The sequence below is a fragment of the Lissotriton vulgaris genome, chromosome 8 (assembly GCF_964263255.1).
Source record: "Lissotriton vulgaris chromosome 8, aLisVul1.2, whole genome shotgun sequence".
In the NCBI taxonomy this organism is placed as follows: domain Eukaryota; kingdom Metazoa; phylum Chordata; class Amphibia; order Caudata; family Salamandridae; genus Lissotriton; species Lissotriton vulgaris.
Window position 1 is genome coordinate 1,563,252,925 of NC_141696.1, and position 23,125 is coordinate 1,563,276,049.

At 46.6% G+C, this 23,125-nt stretch overlaps 1 protein-coding gene across 1 annotated transcript in view; it reads left to right on the forward strand.

Moving 5' to 3' along the window:
• Window positions 1-23,125, forward strand: part of MAN1A2 (mannosidase alpha class 1A member 2) — a 436,652-nt gene that overhangs the window by 345,926 nt on the left and 67,601 nt on the right. Inside the window, exons 9-10 of the mRNA XM_086935831.1 lie at window positions 11,214-11,329; window positions 15,367-15,586. Coding sequence (XP_086791957.1) covers window positions 11,214-11,329; window positions 15,367-15,586 — 336 coding nt within the window. The remainder of the gene's footprint in view (window positions 1-11,213; window positions 11,330-15,366; window positions 15,587-23,125) is intronic.

Consider the following 23,125-nt stretch of genomic DNA (forward strand, 5'->3'; position numbering starts at 1 on the left):
ACATTGGAAAACCGGCTCCTGGTAACTATGCACTCCCTAAAAACCTCCCTAAAGTCAATCTCATCAGGCTCCCCCTGCGACCCCGTCCCTGTGGGTATTTTAAAACAACTTGACCCTACCCCCCTGACTGTCATAACAGACATGCTTAATGCTTCCCTCCAAGCCTCCACCGTCCCATCAAGCTGGAAGCATGGAATAGTAACTCCACTACTGAAAAAACCGTCATCCGACCCCACAGTTCTCTCGAATTATCGACCTATATCTCTGCTTCCCGCCTTTTCCAAACTCATGGAAAGGCACATACACTCCGCCCTCACCTCTTTCACAGAGGACAACAATCTTCTCCACCCCTCACAGTCAGGCTTCAGAGCAGGATACTCCACGGAGACTGCCCTACTGGGTGTGACGGAAAAAATTTGACAACTCCTGGACGAGGGTCAAACGGTCGCACTCATTCTTTTAGATCTGAGTGCGGCGTTTGACACCATATCACACAAAACTCTTCTGGCCACCCTAAAGAAAAACGGCATTCGCAATGACGCCTTACAGTGGATCAAGTCCTTTCTTTCAGAAAGAACCTTCCAGATTAAATCCAGTATCGCAAGCTCAGACATCTTCCCCGCTCCACATGGAGTACCACAAGGTTCCATCCTGAGCCCGCTGTTTTTTAACTTGTACCTTAGACCACTGGCCGACCTGTCAGATGGCGTAGGTCTGACTTTAATGACCTACGCCGACGATTCCCAAATTATCTTTTCCCTCTCTGAGGCAAACCCGTTAGCCCCCTCCCTACTCAAAACCGGACTCCAGAAAATTTTCAACTCAATGACTACCAACCAGTTGAAATTAAACAAGGATAAAACGGAGGTACTCCTACTGGGAAGAAACAAGGAACTCTGGAACCCCTCCCACTGGCCGCCTGAGCTGGGTAACATTCCCCCGCCAGCTACTCAGGTGAGAAACCTAGGGGTCATTATAGACAATACACTGTCTATGAAACAGCAGGCAAATAAAGTCGCAGGGCTCTGCTTCACCATAATAAACACTAGTAACATCGCGTATTGACTACGGAAATATCCTCTACCTTGGCTCTAACTTAGCAGTAATCAAGCGACTCCAAATGATTCAGAATTCCGCTGCAAGACTCTTGTGTAGGATTCAAAAGTCTGAAAGAGTATCAAAACATCTGAACGAATTACACTGGCTCAGGGTCAAACATCGGATCAGCTTCAAAACCCTGAGCTACATGTTCAAAATTAAAAACAAAACGGCCCCCACCTATCTACAAGCCTTAGCATTTCCCTACCTGCCAACAAGAAACCTCCGCTCCCAAACGGCCTCGAACTTCGCCGTCCCCAGATTTAAATTACAAAGAACTGGCGGGAGATCCTTTTCTGTCAGAGGACCTATTCTATGGAACTCACTCCCCCTTCACATCCGGAAAGAGAATAGCTACACCAAATTCCGGAAATACGTAAAAACTTGGCTGTTTCAGAAACAACTGTGCTAAACATCCAACTCAGCATTATCCTTTGACCAATCTTTTGACCAACTTAATGTCAAGGCGCCGGGAAACCCTTGTTGGGTAGCTGAGCGCCATACAAATGCAAAAAATAAATAAAAATAAATAAATAAGAGTCTAGCCATTCATCCTTCCATCAAACCCCTGACATCCACCATTTCAAATGTACATTCTATTTTCTCTTAATTATTTCATCCATCATTCACTCTTTCACCATTCATTCTGTTCTTCCATCTGTCCTTCCATCTGTGCCCCTCCACATCCAAACCTTTTTACCATTTGCAAACGTATCCATCATTTATCCTTCCATCCACCCTTTCACGCATCCATCCATCATCCATCCACCCTTTCACTCATCCATCATCCATCCACCCAGCCCACCGTCTCACTCATCCATCTATTCACTTATCCTTTCACCCAAGCCATCCTTTCACTCATTCATCCAACCATTTACCCTCTCACCCATCCAGCCTTTCTTTCACTTACTCATCCCAGTCACTCATCCGTACACCCATTCACCCTTTCACTCATCCATCCATCCTTTCTTCAGCTCTCCACCCTCCCTTTCACTCATGTATGCATTCTTTCACTCATCCATCTATTTCATTCTTATTTTCACTCATCCATGTACCCATTCGCCCATTCATTCTGCCAATCATTCATTTATGCTTATACTCATCCATCCTCCCCTTCTCTCTCCATTCCCCGTTCACTTAGGTCCCATCTTCCCATCCACCCTTCACTCATCCACCCACACATCCAGTTGCAGACAGAAGAGGCCCATCAGGAACTTTAGTCTTGCTGTAGTTCCTAAAGCAAGGGGGGGGGGGGGCGTAGGGGGGGGGGGGGGGGGGGGGGGGGTTCACTATGCCCCTGCACATCGGCAATCTGAAAACTTGGAAGTCATGATTCATGCATGACGCACAGTGCCCGGACGTGAGGGGACTGTGACATGGCGTTGTTTCCAGGGCTTTAATTAGGATGAAAAAACTGGGGGTCTCTCCAAGGGGCGTGTCTGATGTAATTAAGGGCGTGGCTTAAAACACCCAAGCTTAAAATATGCTGAGCAGAATGAACCGCCCGCCTGGTATTTTGCTGTTTCTATCATTGCATCCAGGAACATTAGACCCACAACAAGCCGTGACTATTGGCTTTGTCAATGGATGTTAGTTGCATAAAATAGCAGCAACTATGGCTTCGTTGTACATAATATTAAAAATGCTTCAGCTCTGAAATGATGCGACTGTAAGAACTATAACCTCTTCTTTTTAACTCTCTACATATTTTGTACATTTCTTCCTTATAACCCTAACAGAATGCCCTGCCCTAGACCGAGGCAGGAGGAGGCCACCACGAGCTGTAACAGACTGACCCATTGTCATTCTGTCTGTGCCAATCATCAGCCGCAGACAGAATGACAGTGGGCGGGTGGGGCGGCCCTTTAGCCTCAGAGGAGGAGGCGGCCCCATCAGGGGCTGATACCTCTCGCAGGGGAGCAGCGCTGCTCCCTGTAATGGTCATAATTACGGACAAAAGGCATCCGTAAAAGTCATCCTCACGTACAACGGACCTGATGTCCAAATTACAGACTGTCCCTGAAATTTATGGACAGTTGATCACTACTGAGAGGCCTTGGAAGGGATGGGTGTGAGAAAGTGGCTCTATATACACTGGACCAGAATAAGGTACAGTGTGTATAGAGTCCACAAACCCCAGAGGTATAACAGAGGTTAAAGTCAGGTGTGACCTTACTCTCTAAAGTGGTAGCTTGGTCGAGCAGTAAGGCAGTGCCATAGGACAGTGTAAAGCATATGTTGTACACACTCAGTCAGCAAAAGGTCTCACACACTCAAGGACTGAACTCTAGGCCAATGGGTTTTATATCAAAAGATATAGTTGTTTTATTTTTAGAACCAATAGGTATAAAAATGTACTTTTCTCGACATGAGCACTCTCATATAATTACTTTGCAAAGAGGCAATAAACTTTGTAAACACTATAGGTAAAATGGTTGCAGTAGGCAACACAATTCTAAACACAATTTAACATTGAGCTCAATAGGTTTCCTACATAAATGCAGCTAGTTACTTTATCGATTACTTTTGTAGCCCCAGGGCTGGATTCTAATTTTAGTCTTGGAGTCTAAGCTGGAAACAGTTTAGCAAAAACGATTTGGCTCTTGCTATGATTTTTAAGGAATATAAAGCTATTTCACAAGTTCACACTTAGAAACTTTTCTATGAAAATCTGGCAGTGTTATCCAATGGAAGAAAAATCAAGTTGCAGTTAAAGTACGTTCTCGTTACTTTTGTAATCCAGGATTGGGCTCCTAGGGCCAGCACTGGTGTCTCTACTTAAAACAGGTAACCAATTACGTTTCAGTAGTAGGTACGATTTTTAAGGAATATTTGTAATTTTCAAAAGTAGACCGAAGAAATTTCACAGAAAAACAGTCAATGGTTTCCTATGAACGAAATTTAGATTACTAGTAACCACGGTTGTGATTACTTTTGCAGTTCAGTACTGGACTAAAAGATACAGCACTGGCTTCTCTCCTGATTACAGGTGAGTACTTCAGATTTCGATATTCGGCTGATTTTAGATGAATATTTTAACATTTCAAAACCACATTTTTCGAGTCAAATGAGTCAATGTTATCCTATGGCAGGAAAGTGAGTTATCGGTTTTCAGGTGAGTACTCGACGGGTGAAGTTAAGGTTCTGGGCCTAGGGGTCCCCCAGGGTCAGGTAGGTACAGTTAGTACACCCTCAGCGGCACAGGGGCGGCCGGGTGCAGAGGTAGTTAGGCCCAATGTTATCAATGAGAGGCAGGGGGCCGTCGGTTGGTGGCTGCTGGCTAGCAGGCCACGCGGCTGTGGGAGCTGGGCTCCTGGTCACTTGCTCAGGGCAAATGGGGAAGTCGAATAGGGTACAGGTTGCACTGACAGGGGCACTCGGGCGGCTGGGTGCAGCGTGCTTTTCATCCGTCGGGCGCTCAATGTTATCCAATGAGGATCTTGAAAAGGGAACAAAGGCTGCTGGCTCGGGGACGGAGGATCGTCTGGAGCGACCAACACTTCGAGGAGTAAGTTGGGGTCTTGGAGGATAGGTAGGCACCCAGGAGTTGGGCACAAGGGGCCGTGGGGCGCCGGGTGCAGGGGTGTCTTTTGAGGTTGGGAAATCTTACCCCCTGCTGGTCGCGGTTGGAGGGGTCCTTTGTCCTGAGGCTGCAGGCGTCGTCGAGGAGGGTCCTTGGGCACTGGATTCCAGGTCAGAATCGCATGGGGGACGTCCTCAGGGTCTTGGTTCCCTCCAGCACAGCACAGGCCAGGCTTGACGGGTGCAGAGTGTGCAGGGTTCGCAGTTCTGGGCTGATGCCAGGGCTTGTTACTTGTTTTGAGCAGTTCCACTGCTCGTGGGAGACCCAGGTAGTCAGTCACAAGGCAGTCAGGTTCTCCTGGGTTTTTGAGGTTGCTGACCACTGGAGATGCCGGGGTTTAGCAGGAGCAGGTTCGAGGGTCGACAGGCCGGTAGGGCTGGGGCCAAATCAGTTGGTGTCTTCCTCTTTTTAGCAGCTGCACAGCAGGTCTTCTTGCTTCTTGTTCTTCTTTCTTGTTTCGGTATCTGGCTCACAGGAAGGAAGGTTCAGGGAGCCCCTAAATACTGAATTTAGGGGCGTTACAGGTAAGGCAAGGACAGGGACCAATAGGTCCCTGTCCTGGGGTGGGTTCACCCCCTAGCCTGCTCCTCTCCTGTGGGAGGGGGGCAGGAGCCTAGCTGCGATTGGGCAGGGCTGCCCATCTTCATGATGGCTGGAGCCCGGGGCCGTGCTTCACCTCGTCTCCCCCACCTGAGGGGTGGGGTTGGCACAGGCAGGCACCCCCCCCTTCCTGACGTAGTTTTTCCCGCCAGTCTTTCCGCCAGAGTGGGGGTCAGGACTTGGGGGGGCCAGTTGCTGGGTACAGAATATGGTCTGGAGAAGCTCACAAAGGCGGCATGCCTTTGAAACTCTCTTTCTGAGTGAAATCCCAAGGGACCTCCCCCATGTGGTCGCAGGGGACCTGAACTCGCACTACGAGCCACTCCCTGGCCTTTTTGTGGACCCTCCCTAGAGGAGGACTCGAGATGGCGGATACCAGCCACGGTGGCACCCCCACCAAGAGCTTGTACTCCCCTTGCACTTCAGATAACCGCACTGACCCTTAACCACGGCCTAAGAGCATGCAACGGGCGCACAAAATCAGACAACCCCAGTAAATGCACTTTCAATAAATTAGGAAGTGAATCCAGACTTGACTACATCCTAGTTCAACTGTCAAGTTGGTCACAAATTATTGATTTTAGGGTCTTGGATAGAGAGGACAGTGATCATAACGCCCTTGAACTTGAATATGCCACGCCAGGCCTCGAGGACATGGGATGGGACTGGACAAAGAAAATGCAATTACAGGATTACTCCTGGAGAATAATAGATGGAGAGTCAGGTGGGGGAAACTGGCCACAAGTGGCGTCAAGTTACCTAGGCTCTATGCCAGAATTACACCAGTGCTAGAAAAGGCATTCGCTCTTGCCAACGGATTAGACAACGGGGAAAATAGAGAGCAATTATGGCGAACCCACGAAGACCTAATAAATAGCCTGGAGTTAGACCTATTTGTCAAAGGAGCAGGTAAATCTAAGGGGACACACAAAAAGTCCTGGTATAATGCCACTTGCCGGGACTCAAAACTAGAACTCCTACTCGCAATAAAGGCGCGCGGATGTCGGGAGATGATAAAAGCCAAAAGACGGGCCTATAAAACATTGTTGGCAAATGCTAAGGCAGAATGGGACCAAAAACACTGGGAGGAACTTTCTGGTGCACTAGCCACTAAAGATTCTCTCAAATTTTGGTGGGTAGTCAATCACGGGTCAGAAGATCTCCCTTCTGCAATCGAACCCAACATTGCACCTGGTATATGGCAAGAGCACTACCAGTCCTTATATGCAATGGAGGAGGGGTCCCAGAGTACCCCCCCATTGCACTATTCCGAGTAACCACGAGGGCGAACCCTTCACGGAAAAAGAAGTCCGTGCTGCAATTGCGGGGTTGGCAGGAGGAAAAGCACCAGGGCTTGACGGGGTCCCAGGAGATCTTTTCAAGCAGGAGCCAGGGATATGGGCCCCGTATCTCCTGCTGATATTTAATGCGGTTCTCAAGGGAATGGAGGTCCCCGACACTTGGCTGGGCGCAGAGGTGGTCCCAATATTTAAAAAGGGATCCCCTCTGCTCCCAGCCAACTATCGTCCAATAAGCCTCATCAATGTTTCACAGAAGCTTTTTGGTAGGCTAATATTGGATCGGCTGCAGACCTGGTTGGAGGAAACAGATATCCATAGCCCATACCAGGCAGGATTTAGGAGGGGGGTCTCCACATTCGACCAAATATTCAGATTAAACCTCATGTAGTGGAGGACTGCACTTATCGAGGGCGGCACCTTGTACACGGTCTTTGTGTACCTACTTGCCGCCTTGGATCTAGTACCAAGATCAAAACTGTGGGAGGTAATGGCAGAGCTAGGCGTCCCGAAAGTCATCCTTGCAATCTTGATGAAACTACATCATAACAACTTCGCAAGGGTCAGGTGTGGGAGAAGCGCCAATCTAACTGAAAGATTCCCCGATCGCAGAGGGGTGAGACAGGGCTGTGTGCTTGCACCGACCCTGTTCTGCCTCTTCGTGAACGGGGTAATCGCACACCTGACCGGGATTGCCAACACTGATGCCCCAAAATTGACTGGCAGCAGGGTGCCCGCAATCATGTTTGCGGCTGACACCCTGCTGCTGTCTAAATCTCTGATGGGCATACAGAGGGTGCTTGATGGCTTCCTGGAGTTCTGCACAGAAAGGGGTCTTGAAATTAACCCGCAGAAAACAAAATTCATGATCTTAAATCCCAAGTCCTCCAAGCGCCCAAATCCCCTGCTTGGTGCAGTACGCTTGGAAAGGGTTCACACAATAGAGTATCTGGGGTAACTTTAAACCAAAATCTCACATGGGGGGCTCACCAGACCAAAGCGAACATGAAGTTGGCCCAGAAGGTGGGTGGTATTATGAGAATTGTGACTAAGTCTACATACCGCTCTCTGAGCCCCGCTATCCAAATATATAAAGCCCAGGCGCGGGGGGGAGTAACTTACGGGGGAGAGATGTGGGGCCATACCTCATCCTCCAACTTGCTGACCACAGAAAATAAATTTTTAAGGCAGCTGACCGCTCTCCCGCCAAGCACCCCACTCCTGCCCCTGAGACTGGACCTGGATTTGAGGCCCATTACGGAGGAACTAGGGCTCAAACCTTTAACATTCTGGGGTCGCATCTGGAGCAGCCAAGATCTCACTTCCTACAGAACTGAGTTACAGGAATTTCTATCCTTACCTAATGCCACCAAGACCCCTTGGTTAAATTATATCAAGGGAACTTGTGAGACCCTTGGACTATCAGAACTGTGGTCACACCCAGAAAGCACAAGTACCAGGATCCCAAGGAAAGCGCTCTTCAGAGCATACTATGACAAAATGTTTTTCCGAGCCCTGGACAGTGCACGAGAGGGATCTCTGACACATCGTTTTATTACAACCAAGGACTTATACAATCTTGAAAGTGTTTTGGATGGCATGACCCCTGTTTTACCAAGAAAATTATTCCTGCAATGGAGGTATGGGACCCTTGCTCTAATGTCTTTCACCAAAGCATGGTCTGGTCGGTCCCCTACAGAGATGTGCCCCGCATGTGCCCACACTAACTAGAACAAAGTAAATGTTATTTTTTTCTGTCGAGCCTACCAAAAAAGCAGGACATTTTGGCTCGTCCCCCTCCTTAAAAACCTGGGATTTAGAACATTCACACCTGCATTTAGAGTTCTAAAGACAGACTTCTCTCCGCCAACTGTGTTTGCACTAGCTAAATTTTTAACTGCAATGTGGCATGTCCGAACCCGTTACATAAAGATGGCAGGAGACCCTTGAAAATTCCTTTCCCTTGGTTCACTGTCTCTCTTGTTTTAATATTTTTTAACCCATGTATTTAATACTAATTGATATATTGATATTTCGGAATTTTAATGATGTGTTATATTGTATAAGTGGGAGAAGTGTGGCTCACTGGTTAGAGGAGGCAGACCTGGAAGCAGAGGTCAGCCCGGGACCAGAGTTCAATTCCCGGCTCGGCGGGGTCTTGAGTCCTAAAATGTCCATAGACTCGACAATTCTCGCTCCGGGGCCTACTCGATTCACGGGTTCACACTCTGCGACTCTGGGCAATAGCTTGCTTAATCTTCACAACGGCCCCTCGCGGCGGGATGCCTGGCTTTCAGCTTGTGGATACCCTGCCGGGGTTATCTCACAGGGGAATACCAGGACGGGTTCCCTAAGCAAGCGCTTAGAAACCGCTCGGTGATTTGCGCTATATAAATTCCTGTACATTTACATTTACATTTATATCTTTTATGATCACATGATCGAAATAAAGTTTTGAAATTGAATTGAAACTTCCCCGTGCCCATCCTGAGAGAGTAGACCTAGCACCTCGCCAAGGATGTGCATTGTTGCAAGCCCAGGAACGCGGTACTCTACACCCAGGGGTCCAGCAACATGTCTGCTGTGTGGCAGCCTCTGCTGCCACTCAGCCCAGCCGTGGATTGTAGGTTAGGTTTCAGGGGGCATCTCTAAGATGCCCTCTGTAGTGCATTTTACATCAAATCCCAAACTGGCATCAGTGTGGGTTTAATGTGCTGAGAAGTTTGATATCAAACTTGTCAGTGTTCAGTGTACCATGATGGTGCTGTGGAGTTCGTAATGACAACCTCCAGGCACCATATACTCTTAATGGTATCACTGTACTAACAGTGCCCAGGAATGGCCCTGGGTACTGTAGGGTCACAGGGCTCATTCACCTGTGCCCACACTACTGGCATACGGCACCCAGCTAGAGGGGTGGCTGATGTATGCCAACGCAGTGGGGTTGTGGGCATGGCACACAGGGATGTGTGCCTTGTCGACTTTTTGTTTAGTTCTGCACCTATACATTCAGCCTGCAAAGGCAGTGTGTGGGTGTCAGGGTACAGGACCCCTGAGGGTGGCACAATAAGTGCTGCAGCCCTTAGGGGTCTTCTCTGATCACAATGCCCTGGGTAACTAGGGTACCATTTACTAGAGGCTGACATGTGGCTAGAGAGGCCAATTGGGTTTGGGCTTTAGTATAGTTTTTTAGGGCAGGAACACAGGCCCTGGGTACCTGATTGGCAGGAACCCAGGGCACGCCTAGGAAAAGTGCATCAGGTATCAGGCAAAAAGTGGGGAGGTCTGCAACAGAAACTCACTTTCTCACAATGGGACTGTGAGCTTAAGAGACAGCTTGACCCTCGGGGAGAGATCTCAGCTGGGAGAGGGGAGGGTACTGTAGCGGAGAGGCCCAGGAAGGGATGGGACTGTGCGCCTCAGGGACAGGCATAGAGAGGAGCTCCAGGACAGCTGGACCCTCAGGGAGAGGTCTCAGGTGAGAGTATGGGAGGGGGTTACTTGAGTTGATAGGGCAAGGGTAAGGTTCAGCTCAGGGAGAAATTAGTGTTCTCAAAAGAAATGCGAATTATTCAGAAATTCTACTGACCACCAACGAGAGAGACGGCTTCCATGGGAGGGACCCCTCACCAACTAGGTCAGAGTAAAGCTGTAGGAGCAGCTCTCAGGTCAGAATAAAGCTGTAGGAGTGGCTCTCGGGTCAGAATAAAGCTGTAGGAGTGGCTCTCAGGTCAGAGTAAAGCTGTAGGAGCGGCTCTCGGGTCAGAGTAAAGCTGTAGGAGTGGCTCTCAGGTCAGAATAAAGCTGTAGGAGTGGCTCTCGGGTCAGAGTAAAGCTGTAGGAGCGGCTCTCGGGTCAGAGTAAAGCTGTAGGAGTGGCTCTCAGGTCAGAATAAAGCTGTAGGAGTGGCTCTCGGGTCAGAATAAAGCTGTAGGAGTGGCTCTCAGGTCAGAGTAAAGCTGAAGGAGCGGCTCTCGGGTCAGAGTAAAGCTGTAGGAGTGGCTCTCAGGTCAGAGTAAAGCTGTAGGAGTGGCTCTCAGGTCAGAATAAAGCTGTAGGAGTGGCTCTCAGGTCAGAGTAAAGCAGGAGGAGTGGCTCTCGGGTCAGAATAAAGCTGTAGGAGTGGCTCTCAGGTCAGAATAAAGCTGTAGGAGTGGCTCTCAGGTCAGAGTAAAGCTGTAGGAGTGGCTCTCGGGTCAGAATAAAGCTGTAGGAGTGGCTCTCAGGTCAGAATAAAGCTATAGGAGCGACTCTCGGGTCAGAGTAAAGCTGTAGGAGCAGCTCTCAGGTCAGAGTAAAGCTGTAGGAGCAGCTCTCAGGTCAGAGTAAAGCTGGAGGAGTGGCTGCAGTGTTAGCTCCTGCATCTGATCAGGGAGTGTTGAGGCAGACAGCCTGACCTCTCAGGCTGGACATCTTGAACTGCCTTCTTGCTCCGCCAGCACAGAGGGACTTCTGAAGTGGGCGGGCTGACATGTGAGATCTTCTCTTCTCATTCATTAATTGGTTCAATTCCTCCCTTCTCACGAGTCTGCCATCTTTAGTATTCACTTTTACGGATTCACTTTGGACTTTGCCAATGGCTGTAATGAACTGCGTTGTGAATACTCAACGTCACTTCCTGCTTCCTTTTGCAGATCACACATCGGTGGGTGGCCTGGGGGACAGCTTCTATGAGTATTTACTTAAGGCCTGGCTGATGTCGGAGAAGACGGACACAGAAGCTAGGAAGATGTACGATGACGCCATTGAGGTAAGGGGCTCTGAGTATGACACACCCATTCCAAAGATCATTATTAAATAGTGTTGATACAGCTCATTATTAGATAACATTGATAACCATCTATTACATGGCATCAATATATCATTATTAAATAGCATCAATACATGTCATTAAAACATTGATAAGTGTCACTGTTAAATACCATCTATACGTCATTGTTAAAGAGAATCAATACATGTCATTGTAAAATAGTATTGATACATGTGGTTTAAAACCATTGATAAATGTCATTAAATGGCATCAATACTTATCATTAATAAACAGCATCGATATGTCATTAAAAAGCATTTAAACATGTCATTAAAACATTGATATGTGTCACTGTTAAATAGTATTGATACATGCCATTAAAAAACATTGATACGTGTCCTTAAATAGGATTGATACATGTCAATTAATATCATCGATGCATGTCATTAAATAACATTGATACATGTCATTATTAAACAGCATCGATTCAGTCATTAAACAGTATCGATACATGTTATCAAATAACATTGATACGTGTCATTGTTATACAGCATTGATGCATGTCATTAAATCGCATTGATGCACGTCATTTAGATAGCATTGATATATGTCATTGTTAAAAAGCAATGATACATGTCAGGTACCATTGTAATGTCATTAAATAAAATTGATATGTGTCATTGTTAACTAGCATCAATATGTCATTAAAGAACATTGATAAGTGTCATTGTTAAATAAAAACGATATTTAATTAATATTGATATGTCATTATCAAATAGCATTGATACATGTCATTAAAACATTGATACGTGTCACTGTTAAATACCATCTATACGTCATTGTTAAAGTGCATCAATACATGTTATTGTAAAATAGTATTGATACATGTTGTTTAAAACATTGATAAATGTCATTAAATAGCATCAATACTTGTCATTATTAAACAGCATCGATATGTCATTAAAAAGCATTGATACATGTCATTAAAAACATTGATATGTGTCATTGTTAAATAGCATTGATATGTCATTAAATAACATTGATATGTCATTATTAAACAGCATCAATACTTGTTCTTATTAAATAACATTGATACGTGTCATTGTTAAATGACATCAATACATGTCCTTAAATAGCATTGATACATGTCATTAAATAACATTGATATGTGTCTTGTAAAGTAACAATGATACGTGTCATTAAATAGCATCAATACATGTCATTATTAAACAGCATCGATTCACGTCATTAAACAGTATCGATACAGGTTATTAAATAACATTGATACGTGTCATTGTTATACAGCATTGATGCATGTCATTAAATCGCATCAATGCATGTCATTTAGATAGCATTGATATATGTCATTGTTAAAAAGCATCAATATGTCATTAAATAACATTGATATGTGTCATTGTTAAATAAAAGCGATGTGTAATTAACATTGATATGTCATTATTAAATAGCATCGATACATGTCATTGTTAAATGGCATCGAAACATGTCGCCTCGGCAATAGTGCGCTTAATAAATAATTCAGTCATTAAACAATGATACATGACCTTGTTTAGTAGCATCAATACCTGTGATTGTTAAATGGCATTGATACGTGTCATTGTTATATAGCAAAGATTCATGTCCTTATTAAATAGCATCGATACATTTGATAATTTAATAGCATTGTTGTATGTTATTAAATAGCATTGATACGTGTCATTAATAAACAGCATTGATAAGTATCATTATTAAATAACATGTCATTAAATAGCATCGATACATGTTATTAAACAGCATTTATACAGTAATTAATAAATAGCGTTGATATATGTAATTAAATACCATTCATAGTGTCACTGTTAAATGGCATAGATACATGTCATTAAACAGCATCGATTCATGTCGTTATTAAATAGCATCGATACATGTCATTATTAAACAGCATCGAATCATGTCGTTATTAAATAGCATCTATATGTGTCATTATACAATAGCACTGATACATGTAGCACAAGTGCATTTCGTTATTAAATAGTGTTGATAAAGGTCATTATTAAATAACATTGATACCTATCTATTACATGGCATCAATATATCATTAATAAATAGCATTGATTATATAGCATTGCTACATGTCATTATTTAATAGCATTAATGCATGTAATTGTTAAATAACATTGATACATGTCATTAAATAACATTGATATGTGTCATTAAATAACATTATTTGTCATTAAGTAGCATTAATACATGTCATTTTTACACAGCATTGATACATGTTGTTAAAAAAATTGATACGTGTCATCGTTATATAGCATTGATTTTTTGTTTTTTGCAGAGTTTTATGTAGCGCGAACTTGACCCGAATCCGAATCGGGTATCAGAGCGCTTTACATAGCACCAGTTACGTTACATGAGGACACACTTTGATTTTTTTAAGCATGGGGAGAGTAAGTGATTTTCCCAGAACCACAGGATGTTTAGCGTCATTACCGAGACTCGAACCCAGTTTCCGAGGTCAAGCGCCTTAGCCGTTGGGCCAAGTCCTCTCCCCGATTCATGTCCTTAATAAATAGCATTGTTACATGTAACTATTTATCAGCATTGATACATGTCGTTAAATATCATCAATGCTTGTCCTTATTGAATAGCATCAATACATGTGATTGTTACATGACATTGGTACAGGTTATTAAATATCATTGATACGTGTCATTGTTATATAACATTGATTCATGTTCTTATTAAATAGCATTGATACATGTAACTATTTATTAGCATCGATAGATGTCATTAAGTAGCATTGATGGATGTCGTTGTTAAATAGCATCAATGCATGTGATTATTAAACAGCATCTATACAGTAATTACTAAATAGCATCAATATATGTCATTAAATAACCTTGATATGTTATTGTTAAATAGCATTGATACATTACATTACTAAACAACATCAGTGCATTTTATTATTAGATAGCATCAATACATGTCATTATTAAACAGCATCGATACGTGCCATTATTAAATAACACTGATACGTGTCATTACTGAACTTGATTTCAGCCAACAGTAAAAGAGACTATCAAAGACTGACAGGGCAAACTCGCACAATAAATTGAGCTCTTTGAAGTGTTAAAAAATTTGAAATTAATACCAATTTCTACCACTGATTCTGGTTGGGTTTGAGAAGAGTTGTTTCAGGGGTTGCAAACAATGAACTAGCCCATCTGGTAGCCCTCACTGTTCTAGCCCATCTGGTAGCCCTCACTGTTCTAGTCCATCTGGTAGCCCTCACTGTTCTAGTCCATCTGGTCACCTTCACTGTTCTAGTCCATCTGGTCACCCTCACTGTTCTAGTCCATCTGGTCGCCCTCACTGTTCTAGTCCATCTGGTAGCCCTCACTGTTCTAGTCCATCTGGTAGCCCTCACTGTTTTAGTCCATCTGGTAACCCTCACTGTTCTAGTCCATCTGGTCGCCCTCACTGTTCTAGCCCATCTGGTAGCCCTCACTGTTCTAGTCCATCTGGTCATGGATGCGGTTGAGTGCCCCGAGGTCCTTTTTGCTGTGGGTAATAGAGGCATGGTGTTTTTATCATCATGGGGGTGTGCAGTGCCGGACTTATGGCTTGGTTGGTTTATGAGATTGAACATAGAAGCTCACTTGTAGGACATTGACTGTAATACAAGAGGCGCTCACAGGACATTGACTAGGGGATTTGTGGGAAAAGGGCGCTCTCAGGACATGGGTTGGTGTTTTGCGGGAGAAGTTGTTCCATTTGACCAGCAGGAATCAAGGGCACTCTCAGGAGGGCTGGGGGTTTTGTTGGGTTTGACAGGCAGTAAGACAAGGGTGCTCTCAGGACATGGACTGAGGATTTTGTTGGCTTTGATGGGCAGGGAGACAAAGGGTAGAACACTGAGCGATGGGTTTGTGGTTCTCACAAGTAAATCCTGCATAAACGGACCATGGTCTCAAGGTTCGGAACTCCTGGAAAGAACTGCCTGAAGTGTTACATCTGTTTACCTTTGCATTCTGCAGGCTATAGAGCGCCACCTGATCCGGAAGTCCAACGGTGGTTTGACATTCATTGGCGAGTGGAAGAATGGGCACCTTGAGCGGAAGATGGGGCATCTGACCTGCTTCGCCGGAGGCATGCTGGCCCTGGGCGCTGACGGTTCTAGAGATGATAAAGCTGGACACTACCTGCAGCTTGGAGCAGAGATCGCACACACCTGTCATGAATCCTATGACAGGACAGGTAAGAGTCTCCAAGGGTGTGCGTCACTGGACACATCGTAAGAAGCTGCCCGCATTGTCCAGGTATGAGGCCGACCTGCTCCAGCTTCTTGTTCTTCAAGTCCTAGTCTCAGGACACCACAACGCTGACTGAAAGCATTCATTCTCGCTCTGCTGCATGCTCGCACTGGCGCATTAGCGCGATTGACCCATTTTTAATTCTTTTACTAAAGCGCCGACGGAGGCTCAGTTTGAAGGCTCCTAGCGTTTTTAACTTCACCATTATTGCTTGCTTTGCGTCATGTCACAAATGTTATTTGATTAATAAATTACGTTTGTGTTTGTGAGTTGGGCGTGATCTCCGTTCCACCACTGATTATTCAGCTTGCTGTGGAGGGGTAGATCGCCTCGCCAGGAAGTGTGATTCACCACTTCCGGTTTGGCTAGAGGTTAGCAGTCTAGCTGCTCACCTACTACGACATAAAAACCTCATGCCACCTCTGACACGCAGCGGACACCTGCAGTGGGCGCGCCGAATGCGCACTCAAGGCAAGCCCTTCTGCGCCCGTCCGCGCCTGGACCGAGCCCAGGGCCCCCCCTGGCCCTCAGAAGTCACAAGCGGAATGTCTTTCACTAAGGTACTAGTCATCGCAGCTTAAGGAATTAAATATTCATGCCACCAGCTCGCAGTGCAAGCCGTTGTTACCCATCTCTAGCCTTCCGCCTGCACCAGTATCTTGTCCTTTTTGTTCGTTCTCACTCCCGACCCCTCTCCATGTCACATCCTCTACCCCCACCTCTTCTAGGCCTCTTTACCGTGCGGCACTGATTAATGCACGCTCCCTCCCAAAACACAACTTGGAAATAATGGAGCTAGTCACTAGCCATGACCTCGACATCCTCTTTATCACAGAAACCTGGGGTGATGCCTCGGGCCCAGACTTTTGCGAAGCCACTCCAGAAGGTTTCTATGTGTTAGGGCAGGACAGACCTTCAGGTAAAGGAGGTGGGATAGCGATTATGCAGAAAGCCCCTTACCACATAAAAATAGAGCCTGCAGGCCGCCCTGACTGTGAGGCCTTTGCTTTTTCCATCGCCCTTAACAATAATCAAACCTTCAAAGGGACCCTCTTGTATCGTCCCCCCAGTCCCCGTAAGCGCTTCTTCTAGCCCTGGATGAACTTGTTGTACCATCGGTGGGATCCCCTGATTATACCATACTGGGTGATTTTAATTTTTACTAGGAAGCTCTTAGCGACAGGGACACAAACCAGCTTATTACTGATTTGCAAGCAGCTGGTCTACAACAGCTAGTCTTAGGCCCCACTCATCTAGCAGGACACACCCTTGACGGGCTGTTTACCAATAATCCTGATATCATACTGCCCACGGTACTCCCTTTGGCATGGTCAGACCACGCTGCAGTTATGTTCAAGGTCAAAGTGCACAATCCTAATCCACCCCAGCACAAAGCGCATATGCCCAAGACCACCCGAGCTTGGAAAAACCTAGACACCCAGTGTCTGTCTAACACTCTCACTACCTCTCGCTATGAGAACATTGGTAACCCGAGTCTACTCTCAGACATGTATCACGACTGGGTCCAGGACGCTGTCAACCGGGTAGCCCCTATTAAAGCGGTGTTTCCCAATCGGGCCACTCCATCTGCGCAATGGTTTACAGAGGACCTCAGACTCCAGAGGCAGCACTGTAGGAACCTTGAACGACACTGGCGCAAACACTATAATCCCCACGAGAAACAAACCTACAAAGCTGCGTTAGCTTCCTACAAGCGTTCCATCGTTACACATAAGAGCTCCTACTTCCAATCACAAATCGAGTCTGCTAGCAACTCTGCAAAAAAGTTGTTTCAAGTAGTTAATTCCCTCGCCAGCCCCCCGACCCACTCCGACATTGAGCCAACCCAAGATCTCTGTAACTCCGTTGCCAATATCTTCTCCTCCAAAGTTGTTAATATAGACTCCGCCTTCGCCTCCCAACATCACCCGAAGGGCTTACATTCTGACCCTCTGACCTCATCCCCGCAACCCATCTTGCCTAACTTTCTCAATGTTTCCACAGAACAGATCAGTCATCTTGTCTCTTCCATTAGTACAGGCTCTCCTCTAGATCCTTGTCCGCCTACCATACTCAAACTCATCACGGAAGTCATTACCCCACCCCTCACGGATATTTGTAATTCCATCTTCTCAACAGGTACCTATCCTGACATTTGGAAAAAAGCAGTTATTAAACCGCTGTTAAAAAAACCCTCCTTGGACCCGTCAGACCCTGCACGCTATAGACCTATCGCCTGCCTCCCTTTCCCCTCCAAAATATTTGAATATCTCATGAACCAGCAGCTCTCGGAAGTAATCGAGCAAGAACAGCTTTTAGATGATACCCAGTTTGGATTTAGAAAGGGCCACGGCACAGAAACTGCCTTAATAAAGGTCACTGATGAGATCAGGGTAATCCTGGACCGGGGGGGGCGGCGGCTCTCTTTTGGATCTATCCGCCTCTTTGACACGGTCGATCATTCCACGCTGATCGACCGTGTCTCAGCTCTGGGGATCAATCACCTGGCAAGGGATCTTCTCGCATCTTTTCTGGCAAACCGCACGCATTCGGTGAAGCTGGGGGACTATTACTCGCCCATCTTCAATCTCCCATGTGGGGTGCCCCAGGGATCAGCTCTAAGTCCGACGCTATTTAATATATATGTATCGAACTTGGCGAGGGTCATCAAGCAACACGGGTTGAGTCTAACCACCTATGCGGATGATACCCAATTGGTGGTGGCAGTGCATAAGGATGCGACAGATGTTGCTTTGAGATTCCAGGAGGGGATGCTTGCCATCGGGTCCTGGATGTTGAGCAATTGCTTAAAGTTAAACTCAGACAAGACCGAGGTTATGACTTTTGGAAATCTCTTGCCGAGGTGGTCCTCAGGCTGGTGGCCAAGTGAAATCGGCCTTCCACCAGTCCCAGTGGCCAAGGTCAGAAACCTCGGGTCATGTTCGACGACAAGCTGATATTTAGACATCAGGTCAATTCTGTGGTATCTGCCTCCTTTCATATGTTAAGGAAAATCAAGAAACTACTCCCTTATCTTCCCCCTTCTGCAGGAAAAACGCTGATTTCCACCCTCGTATTCTCTAAATTAGACTACGGCAACGCCGTTTTCCTTAATGCACAAGAACAGGTCCTTAACAAATTGCAATCAATTCAGAACGCGGCAGCTAGGGTTCTGCTTGGCATTACCAAACGTCACACAACCTCAGCGGCCATACGTCAATTGCACTGGCTACGGGTCAGAAATGGTATCAAATTTAAGGCCCTTTGCATCACCTATAAGGCAATTCATAACGTAGGACCACAATTCCTGAGGAACGCATTCTACGTCTATGCTCCCAGCAGACCATTGCGTTCATCCAGCTCCTGTCTCCTCTAAGTCCCCCGCATGAGAACTTCCACATGGGGAGACAGATGGTTTCTAGTGGCCGCCCCTAAGCTTTGGAATTCGCTCCCGTTGTCCTTCAGACGCAGTCCCACTCTCACCACCTTCCGAAAACTTCTTAAGACCTAGTTATTTGACCAATGATTCTTTCAGCGTGCTCTGTCCTGAGAAACACCTTCGGGTATTTGCTCGCAATACAAATTACAAAAACATAAACATAAACATTTAGTGCCAGTGTCCGGCATCCAATGGGCTTCACATGGGAGGATCAGTAAAGATTAGAGATGGCCGCATTTGATCCTTCTGGGTGTCATGTTTGCATCTTGTAATTGCACCTGGTTCTGAGATTGCCAGGACGCCCAGACATTTCAATGCTCATGTGATCCTTGTGAACCGATACAGAGACCAAGCAAGAGGCTTCGGGTACAAAAAGGGCAGCTCTTGATTGAGCGTCTGATTGCAGGATTCTCTTTAACCTGCCCTGACTGATACGGGATCTGACACCTGGCAGTGAGTCTTTGCCTCTTCTACTGAACCTCTCCTTGTGGCACTGCCCCGCCAAGGACAACCTCAGTCCTGTGGGCCTGATATTCGTAAAATACAAACAATTTGTAGTTATTGTTTTGGTGTGTTAGTTGTTTTAGTGCATCACATACACAACGATGTTACAGCTCACGACATCAAGAACAGGTCACAACATCCCCTGGTATTAAAAGGACACCGTCCAGACACATGAGATGGCCAAAGCCCTAGACAAGTAATGGACTTGAAAAGAATGCCTTGATCAAGACACCTCCTATAAAAACTGTGCATTCAGAGCCGTTTGCTTTGCTTGATGCTGCTCGGTGCCGAATATAACCCTCCATCCAGAGAAGTGTTGATGCAGAGAAGATTTGAAAGGATCTCAGAGGCCTCCAAGGTCCATGACGCTCATCTTATGCTTTCTTTCCGCACTAACCGGGGGGTTCCGGAGAGTTACCGTGGTCACTTTTTGATAATGTTTATCAACGTTTTGGCAAATCCTTTTAAGCCAATTGCTCCCAGTGTGCTAGGGACATGCACCCTAACAAATCCACGGAATTTAAACCTTATGGGGAACTTTACAGACATGTCTGTTTTGGATTCCTACCTGGTCTGTCTGTGGTGTCTCGGTCGGACCACGACTCCAGGGTCTGCGTGGACTGTTAGTGAATGCACCCGAAGGTAATCTTGGACCGCCCCTCTTGATCCTGAGAAAAATCAAAGACCTGGTCATGGAGTCCATCTCGCAGTCAGTCATCTCACAAGTCTAAGTCATAATCTTCAAAGTCAGGTAAGTCAAAGAAACAAGCGTCCACGCGTACTTTGCCTCCTACGCCTTGATCTTGTGCTTCTAGGCCTTGCTTCTGCACTCCTTCTGTGGAGCCAGCGGTCGGGTCCCCCCCGCGCCTCCCCTCCTTCCTCCTTGACTTCCCTGGCACGACTGCTGCCCAACCTAAGTAATTTTATATGGCAATGCACCCAATGTTTGAGCAATTTACTCCTTCTCGTGGCCTTTGGGCCCCACATAGCCGCGGGGTGCCCCAACTGGGATATCGCCAGCGAGCCTGCTTTTGAAACCGTCTGGGCCCTCTGGATCCCCCTTCAGATCCTGGCACACTTTGGCACTGATGCCAACACCAGAGTGTGGTCTTGCAACGCCACACCCAACGCCATCAGCATCACTCAATGACATGTACTCCATTGTTCTATCAGATTCTGAGATGGCGCCGCTTGACATAGACACCAGCACCATCCGGACCACGTCAGTCGTCCAGCACAGACACGCTGCCCCTAGTCTTTGACAGGGCTGGTGTGGAATTGGACTTTCCTGGGGTGATGACTACGCCTATCAGTTATTTGACCCCTCTGACTAGATGGCCCATCCCTACCAATACGACAACTGAAACGAGGAGCTCACGTCTCCAGACACTGGCCTGGCCTTGTCTCTAGGAATTGCCACAGAGGAAGGACAATCCTTCGCTTTGATGGTGAGGAGGTTGGCGGAGGTCCTCAAGTGGAAGCTTCTCTCCATCCAGGTTAAGACCAACCTCTTTACAAGGGTGCTTCAGCCAGGCCTATACCATTGAAACCCACTGCTTCCCTTCAACGAAGTCCTCAGGGACACTCTCCTGGGGACTTGGGCCAAGCCCTGCACAAGTGTTCCACTGCACAAGATGATTGCCTATCATTACCGCCCCACTCCTAGGGGCCCCGCTTTCGTCTGCCAACCCCAACCCAACCCCAGAGAGTCTGGTGGTGGAGGCCTCGACCGCTAAACTTAATCCCAGCTCGTTCCCCACCGCTCCGATGGACTGGGAATCGAAGAGGTTGAACACCTTCAGAGAGAGAATCTTCACTTCAACCTGCCTAGCATTGAGGCGATACTGCCAGACCTTGTGGGATATGGTCGCACAAGTGCTGCCTGTGGTGTCAGAAGAAGCCTAAGTCCTACTGAACCAGGCCATTATTGATTGCAGGGTCGCAGCAAAGTTATCCATCTGGTGTGTAGAATTAAACTACTGACAGACCTCTGGGTTCTTCCTTAGCATCGCGCCACCCACACTTCTCCTTTTGCCCCTTCTGTTGAGTAAAGGTTCCCAGCTGCATCCACAGTACCAGCCATACCCCAAGGTCACCAGGCCTCCCAGCTTTGTGTTACTGTAGACATAGCTGCCACAGAGGACGCGGGAACCAAAGCCAGTCTGTTGTTCAATTCCCTGCCCCTCTAACTGCCACCGCCTCTAAGACACTTAAGCAGACCCTCCACAGAGCACAGCCATGTTCTTGGTGGCTGAATCAGACACCATCTGCCCCAATGTCAAGTCATAACCTCAAACAAGTGGGTACTTCAAATTGTCTGGTGGGGTTACACCCTTCCCTTCGTGGAAACCCCTCTGCCTTTGACACCATCCCCTAGGAGGCTGACAGAGGACCATCTCTTCTTGCTCCGGCAGGAGGGCCAGGCTCTGTTGGCCAAAGGAGCAGTTGGTTGCGTGCCAGTGCCAGAAGTAGGCTGTGGTTTCCATTTCTGCTATTTTCTTGGGCTGAAACAGGACGGAAGCCACCGCCCCACCAACGCCTTCCTGAAGTAAGGGAAATTCAAGATGTTCACCTGACTTAGTTCTTGTCCGCCCTGGAGACTGGATGGTAGAATTGGACTTACAGGACGCTGACTTTCACATGCCCGTCCTGCAAGCACACATGCGTTACCCGCGAATCACAGAGGGCCACAAGCATTGCTAGTTTGATGTACTCCCCTTCGGCCTCATCAGTGCATCCTGGGTGCTCACGAAAGAGATACCAGTGGTTGTAGCACACCTTTCCCTACCGCTACTGAGGATAAGTAACTTGTTCTTCAATGACCCATTGGTGACACTATATGTAGATAAGAAATGTAAGCATGCACCCCAAGATCCTTCCTTCATCAGACTCCCGCTGGTACAGACAGCCAGGAATAGGGCACTCAAGCAGGGCATAGAGGCGTCCGGACCCCTGATATGGAAAGTAAAAGAACTGAGACTGTGAATACAGGCAGTAGTGGGAGTGCTGACCCTTGCCAGCACCAAGGCCTTGTTGGCACTTGCAAAAGCCGCCAATGGAAGGAGGTCAGGCATTGTTTCAGCATCTCCCTGATACCCATCGGAGGAAGGCAAAAGAAATCATCAAGTAATATATTAACACTACAATATTTTCTGTTATATGAAAGATGCTTTGAAAATGAATCGCCTTTCTGCAGGTACTGGTGAAATCTAGGCCACGTGGGGGCCTCACAAGCAGTGGAGACTGAAGCTCATGTAAAAACTGTTGGTCACCATGTTCTGGTGCTACCTGATAAAAAATTACTTTGGACTGAGTGCTGCCGTTCCTGGTGTACCCTCCCTCTGCCGTGCAACAACTAATTAGATAATACCTGAAATCCTGTTTGTTAACTCAGAATCTTAAATTCGAGCACACAAAACTGCACGAAAAAGAAACAAGATTATAGTAAGAATCCTAAACAGCAAAATGCAGGCAGATGCACCTTAGGTGAGTCGTTCTTGCTTCTGTGTTGTAAAAAAGGTCACTTTGTGATGGCCCTTT